General features: G+C 35.3%; 1 protein-coding gene across 6 annotated transcripts in view; it reads left to right on the top strand.

Moving 5' to 3' along the window:
• Positions 1 to 21,227, top strand: part of Tmem131 (Transmembrane protein 131) — a 704,637-nt gene that overhangs the window by 475,251 nt on the left and 208,159 nt on the right. For all 6 annotated transcript variants that reach the window (XM_090406393.1, XM_090406392.1, XM_090406391.1 and 3 more), the window contains 2 exons: positions 5,326 to 5,443; positions 17,883 to 18,018. In XM_090406393.1, the coding sequence (XP_090262519.1) occupies positions 5,326 to 5,443; positions 17,883 to 18,018 (254 nt within the window). The remainder of the gene's footprint in view (positions 1 to 5,325; positions 5,444 to 17,882; positions 18,019 to 21,227) is intronic.

Genomic DNA, 21,227 nt, shown 5'->3' with positions numbered 1-21,227 from the left:
CACCATCAGTAGTAATAGACACAAGTTTAAAAAGCAGACGTTTGTGTTGTTTCACAAATTCATCAAATGCTGAAAAAATGTCTTCTCCCCTAGTCCTTCCCAATAATGGTATAATTTTCAAAAGTTCTTCTTTACTTGAATAATCTTGAAATGCCATGCAAATAAATACCATTAACTGAGCAATATCAGTGAAGTCGTTTGATTCATCAAATTGTGATGAAAACGCAACACACTGGTCTGACATTAACCTGGCCTGGAAACTTTTTTCTGGCAATTTGAAACCTTATCTGTGGCCTAGAAGTAGTCTCTCTCTAGCAACATCTCGAATCGAGAAGCTGCTTTCTGGAAGCAGGAAACTCCTCTCTCAAGCAACGTGGATCCGTGGCAGTCTCTCTGACGGTGACTCTGGACCAGGTGGCCTCCTCGCTGACAGCAATTCTGGAACCAAGATCCCTTCTGCTTGCTTCAGTCCCTTTTTATTAGGCCTCCTCTGAGACCTCGCATGAAGTTTGGCAACCCCCAAAGAATTGGAATGAGTCTCTCATCTTAAGTTTCAAGTTCGGCATGCCTTTTGTTCTCCTCCGCTTTCTTTTGATTGTAAGTTGCCAGCCATTGGAAAGTTGTTTGAACTCTTTCTGACTGACTTCGGAGATGTTTACACTTAGAGCCTGCAAGCCTTTCTCATACATACAAGTTTCAATAACAATCTTTCTAATGCCGCCATGTACAGCTTCGGCGACAAAAACATTGCCTTTGTTTTTAACACTCTAACATATTCTTATTAAAGCAGTATATACAGTTAGCTTCAAAAGAGTTATTTACAAAAATATCTAATACAAACTATACCGAGACAAACAAAGTTTATTTTTTTACAATATTCACATGGGACTTAACCCAAGTGAAAAATTGATGTAATGTGCTTTGGAATATTTAAGCTACAATCGAGTTTTTACACTTTGCTTATAATCGTATTCACTCGGCTCGCTGTTTGACTTCCACTGATCCAAATTAATTCATTTACCCGGACTTATAAAAAAATTACTGATTTGACAATTTTAACAAAAAATAAATAAACAATAGCAATACACTTAAAGCGAATTAAAAATAATACAAAATAATAATAAATAAAATATTATGTTTTCAGTTTTAATTAAATTTGTAAGTAAGGAGGAATACACAAGAGATTGACCAAAAATTGCTCCGCGATCAACCGGTCGATCGCGATCGCCAGGTTGAACACCCCTGCCATATATCAAAGGCATCTCGGAACATCTGTCAAAAATCATGAAGAAATACAAACTTGCCACTCGCTACCTATAAACTAATCAACCAGATCCACAATTTGCTACCTTCTCCAAAAGAGAAACTCTCACATATGATGCTGCCTGGCGATATTTTTGAAATGGATGATGAGCTGATGAATTGTGGATGTAATGACCTGAAAAAGGTGGTTTACGATAGACAGAAGTGGAAATGGAACCATCTTGTAATTGAAAAAATTACTTATCCTTCAGAAGCACTAATAACCACGCAACAGTGTCCTCCTATGTATCCTGATTGTGAAAATATTAATTTGAATTCTTCATAAAAAGCATATATTTTATGCCTTTTGTAATTCTTTTGGCTTATCTAGTGTCCTGAAATCCTTTGAGTCTTGTAATAATTTCTGCTTCTAATCAAACTTTGTTGAACAAACTAAGAACATTGAGAAATAGGAAATTTAATTTTATTTACAGATGAATTAGTCACTATGAATGGATCACATAGTTCTCATTGTAATCACTAGATTTGTTGGATTTCGGGATGTACGTAGAATAGTAATTGAACCCATTCCAGTGCATATTGCCATCATAGACATTAGCCAAATCAGCAGTCCATTATCTTGCATGTGAGTAACAGATTGTTATAGTGATGTGAAACTATCGAAGATATTTAGGAAGACGTTCCAGTACTAAAAAGCAAGAATATAAGTAAGATTTGAATGTCTTAAGATACGAGTGTGGTCTGAAAAGTTCTCGAACTCGACCATAGATGGCAACACTATCAGCAAGATTTTTCTAAGTTGGTACATCTGTCATAAGCATCCATGTGAAATTGTAAGTCATTCTATCAAGCAGTTTGTTTTATACAGCTGTCTGAAGCAAAAGTGTTGTCAATATCTGTTGAAATGGATAAAATTGAGCATCGTGTGGTTATAAAATTCTTTGTAAAAGAAGGTTCAATGGCAAAAGAAATTCATTCCATGTTCATAAAAGTTTATGGGCACTCTTCTCCTTCGTTTTTGACAATTAAGAAATGGGCTGCCAAGTTTAAACGTGGCTTTATCAGCCTTGAAGATGATCCATGCGAAGGACGTCCAAAAAGTTTAACAACACCAGAAATCATTGATCATATGCATGATATAGTATTGGATGACCGTCGAGTCAAAGTGTGTGAAATTGCTGAGAATATAGGCATTGGATTGCAAATGAAAAAGCTTTGCGCAAGATGAGTGCCGCGCTTGCTCAAAGTAGATCAAATATGCACTCTCATTAAAATCTCTGAACAGTGGTTGGAGTGTTTTAAAGAATAAAGCTGATTTTGTGTGTCCATTTATTACTGTGGATGAGACTTAGATTCACCATTACACACAAGAAGCACTAATAACCATGCAACAGTGTCCTATGTATCCTAATTGCGGAAATATTAATTTGAAATCTTCATAAAAAGCACATATGTCTTATGCCTTTTATAATCCTTTGCAGTCAAAATAGTGGACAGAAGTCGGTTGTTCAGTGCCAAAGAAGACAAAGTCAGTTCCATCAGCAGGGAAGGTTAGGTTAATTATCTTGAAAAGGGTAAAACAATAACCAGGGAATATTATTCAGATTAATCAGACTAGACAAAAAAATTCATGAGAAATGACTCGATTTGCAAAAGAAAAAAATAGTTTTTCATCAGTACAATTCACCTGCTGTCAAAGGTGGTTTGACAGTGGGAAAATTAAGGGATCTGCACTATGAATTGTTGGAACATCCACCTTATTCCCTAGATTTGGCTCCCTCTGACTTCTGTCTCTTCCCAAAACCAAAACTCTTCCTTGCTGGTCAGCGTTTTTCTTTAAATCAAGAGATGATTGCAGCAGTAGATGGGTATTTTGCAGATCTTACTGAGAACCACTACAGGGATGGGATAATGGTGCTGGAGCATCGCTGGAATAAATGTATTAGTCTTAAGGGAGATTATGTTGAAAAATAAAAATAATTTTGAAATTATAAATTCATTTTTTCATTGTGCTGAGAACTTTTCAGACCACCCTCGTAAATATTGGATAACATTAGAAGAAGTGGCAAAAGGGTAATCCATCTGAATATCCATTGTGCTTATGTTGACAAAATCACCTTTGATCATGTTAGTAGTTCGGTTCTTACTAATTTTCAAAAACATTGTTTTAGATGGTAGATAAAGTTCATTACATCTTGTGAGACCTCTGCTTTATTGGAGTTCCGCAGTGGCTTGAAAAATTTCTGTGTGTGAATTATCTAAATTGAATCTGTCGAATCTTTTTTAAGTAAATCCAAATTTATATTTGGATTCACTTCAAGAAAATTACATTAATTGATATATTCAGCTACTTTTGCAGCTATATATATATTGTTTGTGTGTGTGTACAGAAATATTTAATTAAATTTGCATTGTTAAAATATATGTGAATGGTTAAGCTACACAGTTACTGCTCATCATTCATGGTTTTCATTCCTTGGCATATTAATATTTATACTTTAAAGAATTTTGCAACCAAAGAAAACTGTTCATTGGCTGCTGAATTATTCTATTTACCTTCTGTATCCATTTATACTTGCTCTGATAAAGTTGCAAAATTTTATTTTTCTCCTTTTTTCTCAATCTGTCAGATAACTTGTTGAGTCCCTTACGAAATCTTTGCCATTTTGCCCTATCTCTAGCCATTTCTGTTACCTCTCCGAAGCTCAGTAATTGTGACCTTTCCTTCAAAGACTGTAGCAAGTCCTTTTTCGTATGTCTCTTGATTGTCTTCCTCCAATGATTCTATTCAAGACTATATTTGGTAATCTCTGAGAGGGCTTTAGATACCTTCAGAGAATGTGTAGCTGATTTATTTTTCTTAAGCATTTCATTTGGAATGCTCTGATTTTCTGTATTTCTTTCTGATTGAGTCTCTGTGTCTCGTCTCCATGCTTTGCTGTAGGTGTAATAATGATTTTATAGAGTTTTCAATTGAGCCTTTTTGAAATGCTGTTATTTTTTTCATGTTTTGTTTAATTTATTCATATTAGACCATCCTTTGTTAAGTCTGTATTTCACTTTTTCTGTATTGTCCAGGTTGTGAGTAATTTGTCTGCCAATATATATAAATTGCTTTACTTTATCAAGTATACGATTTTCTAAGTTTATTAAAACTTTTTCTGCACGCTTCCTATTTTCATTGTTTTAGTTTTTCTTAGATTGATTTTCATTCCAAAAGTTTTGCACTCTTCATTTAAAATTTTTATTGCATAAATAAAATAAAACATCTGGTGAGAGCAGTCCACCCTACATAATTTTTTTTTCTACTTTTAATTTGTCTGTGTTTAATTGTTAATTTTGATGGCCTAGTTGCTATCTCTAAAATAATTTTAACAAAGGTTTATATTTCTGAATCTAACATCATAGATTTTAAGATGTTTATCATTTTGTTCCTGTCAATGGAATCAGATGCTTGTTTGAAGTCAATAAAATTGAAGTACCCTGCTTGATCCTTTTCCGTTGTCTCATTCGTTGACATTCAGATTCTATTTTGTATAATGTGTGTGAAGATTTTATACCTATGTCTTAGCAATGTTATGGGTCTCTAATTTTCAAACTTTATCTCCCTTTTTGAAAATCGGTATTATGATACCTGTCTTACAGTCATTTGGAATTTCATCAGTATAGGGTATTTGGTTAAAAGGGTCAAGCAGGAAATTGAGGGCTGTTATGCCACCATGTTTCCATAGTTCTGTAGAAGTTTATCATAACATTTAACTTAGACAAGTTTATTTGGTTTATTGCATTCAAAATTTCTTCTTTTATTATTAATACTTTTATATTTTTGTCTTTCTGTTTCTTCATTTGTGTTTTTCCAGGCTTCTTCCCTCTGGAAAAGTATCTGGTAATATTCTTTCCAATTTTTTTTTATTGTAAAAGTTTTAAAATTAAAATTTTAAGATTTTAAATTATTTTAAATTTTAATTATTTTAAAATTTTATTTTAAATTAACTAAAATATAAGAAATTATTAAATGAAATTAATGTATTTTCTCATTCTAAATTGGTATTTCAACTTCAGTGGGCCATCAGTGGCTATTAGGCATGTCCCTTCCACCAGATGTTGGTGATATGGATATTGATTTATATAAAAATTTAAGAAACCGGTGGCAAAATCTAGTTGATGGTGGAGTAAAAAGGTAAATTTATCCAACTTGATTTTCTTACATAATGCAGCATATTTTAAATAAAATAATAAAATTAATGGAACATTCTAAAATAATTCTGTTGAGAGTTAGCATTTCACTTTTAAAGATGCGTGCTAGTAAAATCTAAAATGATGGTATTCAAATGCTCCTCTTCTTGGTTCATGCTATTATGCATGACAATTTTTTTACGGTATTAACAACACCACACAATTTTATCAAAGATATGTTTTATTAACTTATATTTCGCTGATTTTCAACTCAGCATCATCAGAGCACAACACACTTGTATACTCAACAGTGAGTGAGTGAAACAATGTAATTGCAAAAGATGTAAAGTCCTATTTTTGGTGTCCTCTAACTGAAAAAAAAAAAAAAGGACACTCCTTCACACAGGATTAGATGGAGGAAAACGATTGTGCTATTTAGAAGTCATTATAGATCTGAAAGATTATTTTTTGAGTCAGCAATGGCTTTGAAGAATTCTCCCAACCTTAACAAATATGGTTGCATTAATTTGCCAAAAATTTGGGAGGCTGTTATCCTAAGAGAAACTCCTGCATAGCTTTTTTTTTTTCTTTCCCTGTTAGAGGATGCCAAAAATAGGACTTTAGATCTTTTGTCTTTGCAGTTATATTGTTTCATTCACTCACTATCGCGTGTACAAGTACGTTGTGCTCTAATGATGCTGAGTTGAAACAAAATATAAGTTAATAAAACATCTCTTTGATAGAATTGTGTGGTGTTGTTAATACCGCAAAAAATTGTCATGAATAACCGTCAACACCTAAGCTTATCTGTTAGATTCATGCTATTATGGTTAGCTCATGCTGCACATAAATGTGATTTTAATTTTTTAATTTTGAAAAAATTAAAATCACAAATTAAATTTTATGATGTTGATAAAATAAATATCTTAGTAGAAAAATTTTTTGAAAAAAATAATTTGTTGCTGGAAACCATTAAAGACCTACTAAAATCATTATAAAAGAATGATTTTAAATGATGATATTTTATCAAAACTAGATAATTAGGAAGAGCCACATGCAGCTTTTAAAGAATGCAGAGAACCAACCAAGACATCCAATCCTGATTTTCTCACAACACACCTTGTTAGTTTGTATCCCCTTAGATACTGAACAAATGAAAATAAGCTTGCAGCTGGGAACTTAGTTAGCTCAACTGTATTTTTATCAAGGAACTAGAATAATCAGCAGTAAGTCAGCAACTACTGGAACAAACTGCACAGAAATTAAGTTAAGTACCTCCAGCATGAGAAGCAGAAGTGGATAAGAGGTGGAACTAGCAGAGGAATTACAGAAATACCATGTCGCCACAGTTGTTATTACTTAGACAATAAAAACAAAAACAGATGAAATACTTTTAAGTGGAAGAGCCACTTTAATTAGGAAGTCATAGGATTACATCAGTATTCCTGACTGCAATCCGTGTGTGTTCACAGGGCCAGTTTGCCTGCTTGCAGGAGGAAAAACCTTAGATAACCTGGAGAGAAAAAACCTTGCTGTCCACACCCAAGACTGGCTAACTTGGCCATGTCTAATATCCTTAAGCTCCTCATGTCGGCAACGAGAATCGAACCAGGACACTTTCCCAGGCATATGGTTGCGAAGCGCACAGCCACTTGGCCTAACCGTGCAACACACAGGATTGATGGAGGAAGACAGCTGTGCTACATAAAAGTTGCTATAGCTCCGATAGAGAATTTTTAGAATTAGCATCAGCTATAAACACTCTTTCTAACCTCAGTTAATATGGCTTCATTGATTTGCTTAAAATCTGGGAGACATTCATTCTAAGACCATGTTTAGCTTGACTTGTCTAAAAACTTCTCGTCCCTAGAGAGTGTGCTTGATTGAAAATTAGTTCATTCTCCGTTATAATTTATTTCTGCAACAAAAGCAGCTAATTGAGTGCTGTGCATCTTAAGTTGTAATATGCGCTTTGAAGATGCTCATTTGAAGTCCGCCAAAATATGAATAACTCAGTAAATGATTTATTTTGTTCATCTGATGGTGTTTATACCATAGTGCATTATTATGAGTAACTACCAACACCAAAGCCTGTCATATGACAGGCTTAGGTGATCTGACTTATGTAAGATCAGAGATTAAGTTTCTTACCTATAAAAAGGCATATAATTATGAAACTTTCTTTTAGTGTTGCGCAGTGATCAGCATTCATTTTAGAAATTATGGACTTTGCAACCGTGTTATAAATAACTATTTTAATTTTTCGACGTTTTGACCTTCATATTAAGGTCATCATCTGGAGTATATACAAATATTCAAGGACAAGCTGAGTTACATTTCACACAATAAGTTAAAGAAGCAATGATTTGATCACTGGTTATTCTACTGGCATGACCTCTAGTGAAAGGGGGGGGGGGAATACAGATAAAATTACAAATTACATATTCTACCCACATATTCCATGGGTAGAATATGTGCCTTCCATATGCTTGGGATTTTTAGACCATCATTATTGTTCAGATTGGGGTGGTTGATAAGAATCTTACATGCTTTCTTAAATTTGCGTTCATACCATGTTTTGGTGTGATTTAATTTATTTTTATCTTCTATTTAATAAAAGAATTAACTATAAGCAGAACTGTAGATAATCCAGAATGAATCCTAAATCTAATATAACAATTGTAATGTTAAAAATAGGACATCATTATTACTGTAAGAAAACTATCTATAAGAAAAAATGTTTCTCTCATGTTATCTTAAATAGATGCAATGTAAACAACTGATGCTTTCCAGTCAGTTCTATGTAAAGTGTTCAGGGCATGATTAGAAAGGCCAACTTCACCATATTTATATATTTAGTTATTATATTTAATGTGTCATTTATGTTCCTTCTGTCTGATAGGAATTGTGCATCCTGTTTCCCCTATATATGGGATTACAGGTGCAATAAATATGGTATACTCCAGGGTGGGCCAGCGGAGGGAGTGGGTCTTTGGATGAGTTGAGTAAGCTTTTTAATTTTGCAGGAGGTTTAAAGGTGGCTTTGAGGTTGTATTTCTGTAGTTTTATTATAGTCTGGTTTATCTTTGTTTTTTTATTGAGGTCTTATAGAAATTTTGTTAATAGTGTTTTGGCTGTAACCATTTTTAAGAAAAGTATTGCTGATAACTTTAATATTGCTGATAAAGTTATCAGCAATATTAAATAAGGTTATCAGCTCAGTTTCTTTTTGGACAGAGGGTGTATAATAATATAATAACAATGGTATGAAGCTGGCCTTTCTGTTCATGCCCTGAACACTTTACATAGAATTGACTGGAAAAGCACCAGTTGTTTACATCACACCAAAACATGGTATGAATGCAAATTTAAGGAAGCCTGAGATTCTTATCAACCACCCCAATCTGAACAAGAATGATGGTCAAAAAATCCCAAGCATATGAAAGGCACATATTCTACCACGGAACCTTTCTCCCTAAGAGTTAACTATAAACAGGACTGTAGATAATCCGGAATCCTAAATCTAATATAACAATTGTAATGTTAAAAATAGGACATCATTGTTAATGTAAGAAAACTATCTATTAGAAAGAATGTTTCTCTCATGTTATTTTAAATAGAACTTAGTTTGTTACAAATGTTAGGACTTTAGTCTTGTGTTGCACGCTGCAATCACTTATACTAGCCCCCACTGTTACACCGGATTGTGGTTGTCTTACATTTGTAACAAACTTTGTGTTGTGTGCTCTGAAGATGCTGGATATAATACCATTGAAATATTAGCTCTAAGTTAATAAATAGTTATTTTCTTAACCATCTGTGTTCTTATTATACCGTGAAACCTATTACAACATGTCTGATGAACACATAAGCCTATCCACGCGTATAAGTTTATGAATGTTCCATTCAGAAAAAGTTACATGCTGAACTACAAAGCAGGAAATTATGACCAACTGAGGAGTATACTGAGTTCAGTGGAATTGAATCAGTTGCTGGATGGAAAGAATATTGACAGTGCATGGGAAGCATTTAAACAATACTTAAATGATGAGATATCAGAGTATGTCCCAAGAGTTCGAAGAATAAATAGAGTAGGAGTCAAATGGATGTGTAATCTTATTAAGCAAGAGATTCGTAAGAAAAGGACGATGTGGAAGGAATACCATTTGCATAAGGATGACGTCCGTTATGAACGTTATAAGCAGCAGGAGGCTTCCACAGAAAGAAAGAAAGAATGAATATGAAAGAATAACTCTTCTAAATCCAGATGGTGTGTGGGTTACAGATGCAGAAGAGGTTATTCAGTTAATGAATGACATCTTGTTAAAAGCTATCAACCTAGTGAATGCAACATTAAGCTCACTGTTACCTCTTCACTAGATGAAGAAACGCAGGTGTGTGAGGCCGTGGTATTAGAACTGTTGCACAAACTGAATGAGAATTCAGCAATAGGAACTGATGGAATATCAGCGCGTGTGCTAACAGAGTGTTCAACTGAACTGGTCATTCCTTTGACCAGAATGTTTAATATGAGTCTCAGAACAGGGAAGATTCTGCAGGAATGGAAGGAATGTATGGTGATTCCATTTACACAAGGGTGGTGCAAAGACCGATCTATCCAACTATCAACCACTTAGTATCTCAGGAGTGGTGGCGAAGATTTTGGAAAAATTGGTTAGGGCCCCCATTCAGAAATGGGTTGACAGTGAATCTCTACTTTGCAATGAACAACATGGGTTTACTAAGGGAAGGTCATGTTTTAGCAACTTGCTCACATTCTATAACAATGTTACCATTGAACTAGACAAGGGGAATGAATACACCATGATACTTTTGGATTTTGCTAAGGCTTTTGACAGAATGCAGCATGGCAGACTGCTGCAGAAATTGGAGAAAATGGGTTTGGGTTATACAATATTAGCATGGATGAGAGGATGGCTGACTGACAGAGATCAAAAAGTGGTATACGGGGGATCTGAGTCTGCAAGGGTTAAGGTAACAAGCGGTGTACCACAAGGATCAGTGCTTGGTCCACTGTTATTCAATCTATACATTAATGATATTGGGAAGGATTTGACAAGTGACATGCAGTTATTTGATGATGATGCAAAGATAGGTAGGGTAATCAGGAATGCTGCTGATATATGCAGTCTTTACAGAATGATTTGAATAGGCTGAAATTGTGGGCATGGGAAAATGGGTGTTAGTAAATGTAAAGTCATTCACTTTACACGGCATGATTAGATATCCAATGTTGTATTATATTTGGGGGATTAGGTTAGAAGAAACTGATGAGGCTAGGGTTCTTGGAGTCCTAATACATAGGAAGTTGAAGTTTAGGGGTCATGTGGCAAAGATTGCAAATACAACTCAAAAGATAATTGCAATGCTGAAATAAATGTTCACATGTAAAGATAAAGATGTTATTTTGCTTCTTTACAAGACCTTGATAAGACCTCACTTGGACTATTGTGTGTAAGTCTGGTCCCCTGGTTTCTGTTCTGATTCTGATATATTGGAGAGTGTTAAAAATAATATCAGGATTGTGGAATACTGATTATGAAGACAGATTGAGAATTTGTAGACTGCAGACACTAGCAAACTGGAGAAAGAGGGGTGATATGATTGAGACGTATAAACTTCTGAAAGGATCATACAGGATTTCAATTGATGGAATTTTTGAAATTTATTGAAGGTTGGGAAAGGACGAGATGTCATTCTTGGAAGCTGAGAATGTAGGCCGCCAAGAAGGGCGCGAGGGCTAGATTTTTCTCTCAGAGAGTGGTGCGTGATTGGAATTGATTGCCATTGGATGTTGTAAGTGCAAGCAGTGTGAATGAATTCAAGAATAAGCATGATAACTGGTGTGTGTAGTATGTGGCCTTACTCAATGAGTCTCCGACTCCCTGGAGATCTCTCGTAATAATAATAATGATATATAATTATCAGCTATATTAACTTGGTATGTTGATATGTTCATACTATTTACTGACTGAATTCCGAGAATTAGAAAAACATTTAATTTAACAAATTCTTCTTCAGGCATGAGAACATTAAAAGGAAACATAAAAAACACCATAAAGAAACATTGTACCACTACAAAAACAGACTATGAACTGGAATTAAGTTTGAACTGAAGCTACAGTCTGGGCTAAAGTTCTATTGTTAGGTATCTGCGAGCATGTGACTTCACTAGTGCACCAGTATCTGATAGCAGGCCTACTGGCAAACTATGACAAAGGTTACTGTTTAATTGAGAACAGTTCTGGGATAATTTCTTTGGATTCAACTATTCGGCGTTCTACTTCATCGTGGCATATATGAATGTTTGATGTTGTATTTCTATTTTGTGTTGGCGGCCTTCATTATTCGTGTTCACTGAGAACAGGACATGGCTTGAGAGGGTGCTTGCTCTGGTTCTACTATAAGCGATGTCTCTCTGATGTTCTTCGAGACACAGGAGGATGGACTTCTCAGTTTGGCCATAATATGGCTTCCCACAGTCGCATATAATTTTATATACACCTGGAAACTGAAGGTGGTTGTGAGCCTGTTTAGGTTGGCTAAGAATTGATCTGAGTTTAGGAAGAGTGGAAAGGCACATTTTTATATTGAAATTTTTTCCAAAATTCTTCTTAGTTTCTTGGAGAGTGAGCTGATGTACGGTAAAGAGATATAACCCTTGAGGATATCCTGTGTCTCTGTATTGTTTTGAGGATGGTGGTATAGTTGTTTATTGATAGTTTTAGAAGAATAGCCATTATTTGTGAAGGCTCTTTTGAGATGTTGCCATTTATTTTTCAGCTCCTCCTCATCTGACAATACAGACCTGGAACGAGGAGCCAGAGGAGAGATGATACCTAACTTCTGTTAGGTATCATCTCTCCTATCATCTTAGGTATCATAGGTAGCATGAGGATGCATGCAGGTATCTATCCGTGTGCGTTGATTTTCTGTGGGTTAAGATTTTTAAGGGGTTCAGACATCTTAGTAAGTTTGATGTCTAAAAAGGGCAGAGATCCATTTTCTTCAATTTCATTGGTAAACTTGATGTCTTGGTGGAAGCTGTTTAAGTGATTTTAAAAAAAATATGAAGATTATCTAGACCGTATTCCCAAATAAGGAATATGTCATCAATGTAACGGAGCCAGATTTTAGGTTTAAGTGTAGCAGTAGAGATGGCCTTTTCTTCAAAATCCTCGAAAAAAATGTTGGCTAGTTTTGGAGACAGGGGGCTGTCCACTGCTAATCCCTTATTTTGTTTATAAATTTTTTCTTCAAACTTAAAGTAGCCTGTGGAAATGACTTCTAATGGGATTTATTGATCAAGTACATATGAGAAACAACTATGTTATATCAACTAGTTTCACCAGCTGAGGCTGTCGACATCTTCAGGGTACATAACTGATGTAAGGCACTAAAAAGTTAAAAACTGTTACAAACTATAATCAACCGATTCCAATTATATTAGACAAAGAACAGAGCGTGTACAATGCATGCATGATCTCACTTGTTATTTAGGAACGTTCTATAATTGGCACTATAATTCAGTTCTGGTGAGTTTAGAGATCTAATAAGGGTCTTCCAGATCATGGGCAAGATTAGTCCTTGGTACAAAACTCTATACAAAATCTTGTTAAGGTTTTGTATAGAGCGGGCAACTGCTGTGGCTTCTTTAATAATTCGGGAGCGCAAGTCCTCCTCTATGTAAGGAATTGTGCTTCTATCCCACTCTATGATATGGTTCGTTCTTGAGAAATGAAAAGCTAACCTTGATTTTTCCTCTCTGTTATTATTGACATCACCGATGTGTTCTTTTTGCCTAATTTCAAGGCTCCTTGAAGTCTGGCCGATGTAATTCAAGCTGCATGAGCAGGGTATGTTGTAAACTCCAGCATATTTGAAGAAAGTATGGCTATCTTAACAATTATCTAATCATTTCTGTAGGTTTAAAGGCCACTCTTATTTTATGTGGCCTAAGGAGTCTTGCAATCTTATTGGAAACTGTCCCTAAGTATGGAATGACGATGGTAGAAATATAACGTATGTCATCTCATTTTCTTTGTGGGGGGTCAGAGAAAAGTATCTTGTGGACGAGTCTTCGAGGAAATCCATTCATGGTAAGGTTGTTAGATATCAGGGATAGTTCTTCCACACGTGTACAATACTAAGTTTCTGAGAAATGTGGTGGGAGGAAGTGAAGCGTATGTAATGTCCTGTATTGGTAGTTTTGAGGTAAACTGAGAGACTGATACCACCATTTGTTTGCTTCTTAATTAAAGTGTCCAGAAATGGTAATTGGTTATCTTTTTCAAGTTCTAGAGTGAATTTGCTTGTGTGGTTGAATGAGTTGATCTTGTGGTGTGGGTTTAGGGTCTACTTGAAATAAGATTTTACTTTCAAAATCCTCCATAAAGGGATCAGCACAAGATGGAGAGAGAGTTACCCATTGCACCACCAGTCAATTGCTGATATATGATTTTGTTCCATATGAAATAGTTTGATGCTAAACAATGACAGAACAGAGAAGTAATATCTTGCAATGGGTAGTCTCCTCTCTCTCCATCTTGTGCTGATCTCTTTATGGAGGATTTTGAAAGTAAAATCTTATCTCAAGTAGATCCTAAATGCACAGTATAGTGGAGATATGTGGATGATATCTTTATTGTTTGGAGCCACACAAAACAGAACCTGTTAGACTTTCTAAACAAGATCAACTCATTACACCACGCAATCAAATTCACTCTAGAACTTGAAAAAGATAACCAATTACCATTTCTGGACACTGTAATTAAGAAGCAAACAAATGGTGGTATCAGCCTCTCAGTTTACCGCAAACCTACCAATATAGGACGTTACGTACGCTTCACTTCCTCCCACCACATTTCTCAGAAACTTAGCATTGTACACATGCTGAAGAACTGAGCCTCTCTCCTTACAACAGATCAACAAGACCTCCAGGAAGAACTATCCCTGATATCTAACAACCTTACCATGAATGGATTTCCTCGAAGACTCGTCCACAAGATACTTTTCTCTGACCCCCCACAAAGAAAATGAGATGACATACGTTATATTTCTACCATCGTCATTCCATACTTAGGGACAGTTTCTAATAAGATTGCAAGACTCCTTAGGCCACATAAAATAAGAGTGTCCTTTAAACCTACAGAAACAATTAGACAATTATTAAGATCTCCAAAAGATAGCCATCCTTTCTTCAAATATGCTGGAGTTTACAACATACCCTACTCGTGCGGCTTGAATTACATCGACCAGACTTCAAGGAGCCTTGAAATTAGGCAAAAAGAACACATCGGTGACATCAATAATAACAGAGAAGAAAAATCAGGGTTAGCTTTTCATTTCTCAAGAACCATATCATAGAGTGGGATAGAAGCACAATTCCTTACATAGAGAAGGACTTGTGCTTCCGAATTATTAAAGAAGCCACAGCAGTTGCCTGCTCTATACAAAACCTTAACAGGAACCAAGGACTAATCTTGCCCGTGATCTTCCAGATCACGGGCAAGATTAGTCCTTGGTTTAGAGATCTTATTAGATCTCTAAACTCACAAGAACTGAATTACAGTGTCAATTATAGAATGTTCCTAAATAACAATAAGTGAGATCATGCATGCTCTATGCATGTATTGTACGCGCTCTGTTCTTTGTCTAATATAATTAGAATCGATTGATTATAATTTGTAAAAGGTTTAACTTTTTAGTGCCTTACATCAGTTATGTACCCTGAAGATGCCAACAGCCTCAGTTGGCAAAACTAGTTGGTATAATATATAGTTGTTTCTCATATGTACTTGATCAATAAATCCCATTAGAAGTCATTTCCATAACTTTTCTAGTCAAGAAAATTAAATGTTTTTTAACATTAAAGTAGCCTGAATTAACACAGTGTGACAGCAGAGCAAACATCTTTTTTGAGATCTTGTTACTTAAAATATTGAGAACCTCTTGAGTTGGAACATTTGTAAAGAGTACCACCACATCAAAGCTCACCATAATATCTGAATTTTTGAGCTTTATATTTTTAATTTTAGAGACAAAGTCCTTTGAATTTTTAATGTAAGAAGGAGATTTTCCTGCTAAACCTTTTAAGGAGGATGCTAGATATTTTGATAACTTATATCTAGGTGAGTCAATACTATCAACAATTGGCCTTAGTGGACAATTTTCTTTATGTACCTTTGTAAGGCTGTATAATTTGGGGATTAGTGGATGTAGAGAACAAAGAGAAAGGCATTTGTTTCTCGGAAGTTCCATGGTCTTTTTTAGAAGGTTGTTGATTCTATTATGTATCTCTCTCGGTGGGTCTCTCTTTAGCTCCAAGTATGTATCTGACTCTAATAATGCTAAGATTTTGTTATGGTAATCTGTTTTATTTAGGAAGACAGTTGCATTAACCTTGTCAGCTTGGAGAATGATAACATCTTTGTTCTTTGTAAGTTTTTTAATGGCTAGTCTTTTACCAGAAGAAATGTTGCCAACTGGAGGTTTTGCATTGTTGATCACAAATATGGCCTCCATGCGAAGTAGTGAAGTAGCTTTCTCTATCTTAGTGAGAAAAATTCTCTAGGGATTGTTTTAGGCTAAAGGACAAAATTGACACCTTTTGAGAAAATATGTTCTTCAAGACTAAGAATATACGATGATTGGTTTATCATTAATATTTTGAGGCCTTCGTGATTATTGTTAGGGGCAGATCGTTCTTTTGCTGATTTGAGTGAATTAAATTCCCTAATTAACTTACATTATTAATGTTCTGAGATCTTGAGGCCCGATGTGTGCTTATCTCTTGAATGTAGTTCCATGACACATAGTCTAAGGATGCTGCTAATTGATTTTCTAAAGATGCTTTTTTTTCGTAAAGAGAAAAGCTAAATTGTATTTGGTATCGCTAATTCTTTCTGATAAAAGTTCTAATTTTTGCGTTTTTTGTAAATTCTGTGTGCTCTTTCTGTTGTTATGACTTCCCTGAATTGTAGGAATTTCAGAATGATAGAAAAGAACTTTCAATGTTTGAAGAAGATAAGCCTGTTAATATTGAGAGCTTCTCAATATTTTAAGTAACAAGATCTCAAAAAAGATGTTTGGTCTGCTTTCACATTGTGTTAATTCAGGCTACTTTAAGTTTGAAGAAAAAATTTATAAACAAAATAAGGGATTAGCAGTGGACAGCCCCTGTCTCCGATACTAGCCAACATTTCTTTTTAGGATTTTGAAGAAAACGCCATCTCTACTGCTACACTTAAACCTAAATGGCTCCGTTACGTTGATGACATATTCCTTATTTGGGAATGTGGTATAGATAATCTTCACATTTTTTTAAATCACTTAAACAACTTCCACCCAGACATCAAGTTGACCATCAAAATTGAAGAAAATGGATCTCTGCCATTTTTTAGACATCAAACTTACTAAGATGTCTGACTCCTTAAAAATCTCAACCTACAGAAAATCAACGCACATGGATAGATACCTGCATGCGTCCTCACGCCACTATCCAGCACAGAAGTTTGGTATCATCTCCACTCTGACTCATCGTGCTAGAGTGGAGATGATGTCCTGTTTTCAGTGAACACAAATAATGAAGGTCGCCAACATGAAATTGAAATACAACATCTAACATTCATATATGCCATGATGAAGTAGAACGCCGAATAGTTGAATCCAAAGAAATTATCCTAGAACTCTTCTCACATGAACAGTAACCTTAGTTATAGTTTGCCAGACTCTCATAGCTCTGCTATCAGATACTGGCGCACTCGTGAAGGCACACTCTTGCAGATGCCTAACAATAGAACTTTAGCCTGGACTGTAGTTTCAGTTCAAACTTAATTCATTCCGGTTTATAGTCTGTTTTTGTAATGGTACAATGTTCCTGTACAGTGTTTTTTATGTTTGCTTTTAATGTTCTCATGCCTGAAGAAGTCGGGATGCCGACAAATATGTTGTATGTTAAATTAAATTAATTTGTTTTTCTAATTCTCGGAATTCAGTCAGTAAATAATATGAACATATATATAGACAGATAGATTTGAGAAAGAGTATAATTACAGAGTGATATCTTATGAGTGCCTCTGATATATTTATGGCAAATGCTTTTCTTTAATAAAATAAAAATAAATAAATAAAAAAATAAGTATCATGTTGCAGGAATTCTTTTATCATGCTTCTATAAATATGGAGAAATCTTTTGCAAATTACAAAATACTCTGCCCATATGATAAGTGAGACATATATCTTATCCATTGCTTCTTGCCATTCTCTTTTTAGTTCTGAAAGGAATGTTTAGAAAAAATAGTTCTTTAAATAACATTTTAAATAAAATAATTTCCCTCATCACTGATTATTTTAAAAGTGAAATACTTTTTTAACTTTATTAGACACCTCTTAAGTCACATACTTGTTTTTCTCTTTCATAGCATGAATATTACATTACAGTTAGATACAAGTGAGGTGAGGGGATATTTACTTAAAGCACATACATCACTTTATTGGCCTCGGTTGTCTAATAAAGTCCACTTAAGGTTTCCAGTTTCACAAATTGGCAACTTAACAGTGAGTATATCATTTTTTTCATCATTAGGATTTATTAATAAACAGTAAAGCATTGCACAGTATAGATATGTATAGAAATTAGATGCATGTATGTGTGCATCCATACATATAATTCCACTGCAGATTCTTCTATTTATATAAATCCAATATCATTTCAAAGCTGGATACGGAAACTATAAAAGTTTCGTGCGAAAATTGACAGAGAGCTCTTGCGGGAGTACACTCGCCACCGTACTACGATTTGCCCTAGCTGAACCTTATAGGAAGCACGAACGAATTTATATAATTTTGTATGGCCAAAGTGAAGCCTTTTGGCTCTTTATTTTAGTAAATACTTTATGCACCGACTGAGAGTTCGCTTACAGAAAATACACCTCTCCTACGCTTAGAGTTCCTTAGTATACTGAGAGTTTTTGCTCTCTTAGGTTTCTGCCTGGTCTCTGACAAGAACCAGTGAGTTTGAAACAGCTGTCAGACCAGTGAAACCTTATCAAAATGGACCAATAGGAGGTGAATATACAGCCATTTTGAGCGTTCATATTTCCTATAAGGTTCGGCTAGGGCAACTCGTAGTATGGTGGCAAGCACATTCCCACAAGCTCTCAATCTGGCCAATTTTCGCACAAAACTTTTATAGTTTCTGTATTCAACTTTGAAATGATATTGGATTTAATATTCACTTAATTTATATAATTTTGTATCGCCAAAGTGAAGCTTTTGGCTCTTTATTTTAGTGTGTGTGTGTATATATATAGTGTTTTTTGACTTCTTAACATCTCACTAAAGTCTCTCCATATATCAGTGATGTGTGTGTAAAAACAATACACTCCCAAAAGATCAATATGCCAACATGGCCATTTATCACTGCAGGTTTGGTGTATTTCATCAATACAGTGATAGATTATAGAAGAAAGTTTTACAATTGGTACAGATAATGCTCCGAATTAATTTTAAGTTGGACACACTCCCTTTATATCTTAGGAAAATCCTGTAGAATTCCACACACGTGCGCACAGTGGTACAAGTGCTGTATTTTCACATGAATATGCATCTTCCTATGATGTGGACACATTGCTTTCAGAAATTTATCAGAAAAAAAGAGAGTGAGAAAACACTAAGCTTGCATACAAAATCATCTGATTTTCATCATCACTATCAGAATCATTAGGAAATTGTACTGTTCTTGTTGCACTTGGAGAGATCCTCTGATACTGTAATCAGATCTAACACTTTCAAACTCCAAGTCCTTTGTTACATGCTATTGCAAGTAATTATTTCTTAGTAGGTGAATGAATTCCATTTCCTTCATGCCCTGTGATCTTTCCTTCTTCCAAATCTCCATGTGAGACACCTGTTTGAGAAGACCTCCCAGTGATGGTACTAAACTTTTTCATTCTTCCTCTTTTTCTTTGCTTTTCTTCACGTGTTCTTTGCTCTACTTTCCTATCCTATCCTATCTTCCAGACTACCATCACTGGAACCTAACACCTTGCTGCTGTGTTTGCAGTGCAGTGCAACCCATGGACATCTGGAAAGGGGGATCCTGGTACTTTGCCCTCTGGTTTGGTAAGACAGTCAGTTCTGAATGGCCTGGCCAGGATCAATCAGCTAGTGGACTTGCCTGCAAGGGTCAAAGGTGTTGCAGTAAGTCCTCTTCCCCATGGTCTGGGGACAGGCCCCAAGACTTGCTGTGGTGTTTGTATGGCATCTGGGGTAATCCTGGCATTCCACTCCTGAGCATAGTCATTGCTTGCCAGACAGTTGGTGTTCTTGTGTGGCTTCATGGTGGGGTGGGGAGCTCTGCACTGAAACAAAATCTATTCAATAATGAATCCTTCATCCTCAATCATTTCAGGGACCCTAACAAAACCTCAACCAAGTATTGATGCCATTGATACACCTTTTAACAACAGGAACAAGAAACAAAAGACAGGTGATACTAGTTTAAATGTACCAGTTTTTCTTCACCCATTCTACAGGTGAAAAGCCAATAGGGGAAATATCACCCATCTTCATTCAGAAGGATATAAAAGGGTTGGCATGTTCCCCCAAAACAGTGAAGAAGCTATATTCTAATAATGATGTCCTCGTAGAAACATCATGTCAGCAACATTCTGAAAAAATAGAAACTATAACTCATTTTTTAGGAATGTTAGTCAAGTGAGTAATATTTATTATCCGACTAGTTTCACCGATTTTTGCTATTGGCATCTTCAGGGATCCAATTGGTAAGTGATATGAAGGTAACAGACTAGGTTTTAACAGTTCTAATTCATATTCTAACATTACATGAATTAGAACTGTCAGTTAAAACCTAGTCTGTTAGGTTCATGTTGCTTAACAATTGTATCCCTGAAGATGCCGATAGCAAAAATCGGTGAAACTAGCCGGATAACAAATATTACTCACTTGACTTACATTCCTAAAAAACGAGTTATAGTTTCTAATACAAGTAGTCAAGAAAAAAGTCGCACATTCTGAAAAACTATTCAGAGCAACATCAGTGGGTAGAATACCTATACCAGTTACATCCCATAAGATACACAATTCCCCTGAAGAGAAGTAACCTCAGAGTGTGATCTTCAAGATGTTTCTGATGAGGGGATATGTTCAGAGCTGAAAGATTAGGGTTGACAGTTATGAGGCACATCATTATCTGTATGGATGATCACCTGATTCCAAACAGAAACATTGTCATATTTGATACTCCTAAGCCTCTAACATCTGTTAAAGCACGGTATCTCAGTTGTCCTGTTGGACTATACAGACATACTCAAACTGCCTGTCATTGCTCTGCCACCTGTGTCCAGTGTGATAGTAAAGAGCATGATTACCACTCTTGCCCTGTCAAGAAGGCTAAATGTGTAAACTGTCATTGAAGCTATCCAGTGTAGTCCCATGCATGTGAGAAGTGGAAAGATGAGAAAGAAATACAAAATATGAAAACAGAACATACCATATCAGAATGCAAGAAGAAAATTAACCACCACTACATCTGCTCTGAGATCCTCTTATGCTGAGAAAATGCCAAAGCAATTCAAACTCGCATGTGTATTCCACCATTTGATAATTTCACCATATCATCTGAACTTTATGATCATGACTGCTTCTCTGTTGAGCACATCAATTGTCACAATGTATGACATCTCTCTGAAAATGATTCCATGTGATGAGAATCCACTGGCAAAAAAAAATTTTGGCAAGGTTTT

This window comes from Typopeltis vanoorti, chromosome 16 (genome assembly GCF_054136105.1).
Source record: "Typopeltis vanoorti isolate ZY-2024b chromosome 16, IOZ_Tvanoo_1.0, whole genome shotgun sequence".
In the NCBI taxonomy this organism is placed as follows: Eukaryota; Metazoa; Arthropoda; class Arachnida; order Uropygi; family Thelyphonidae; genus Typopeltis; species Typopeltis vanoorti.
Note: the sequence above shows the minus strand (reverse complement) of the source record. Positions and strands in the feature narration are given on the sequence as shown.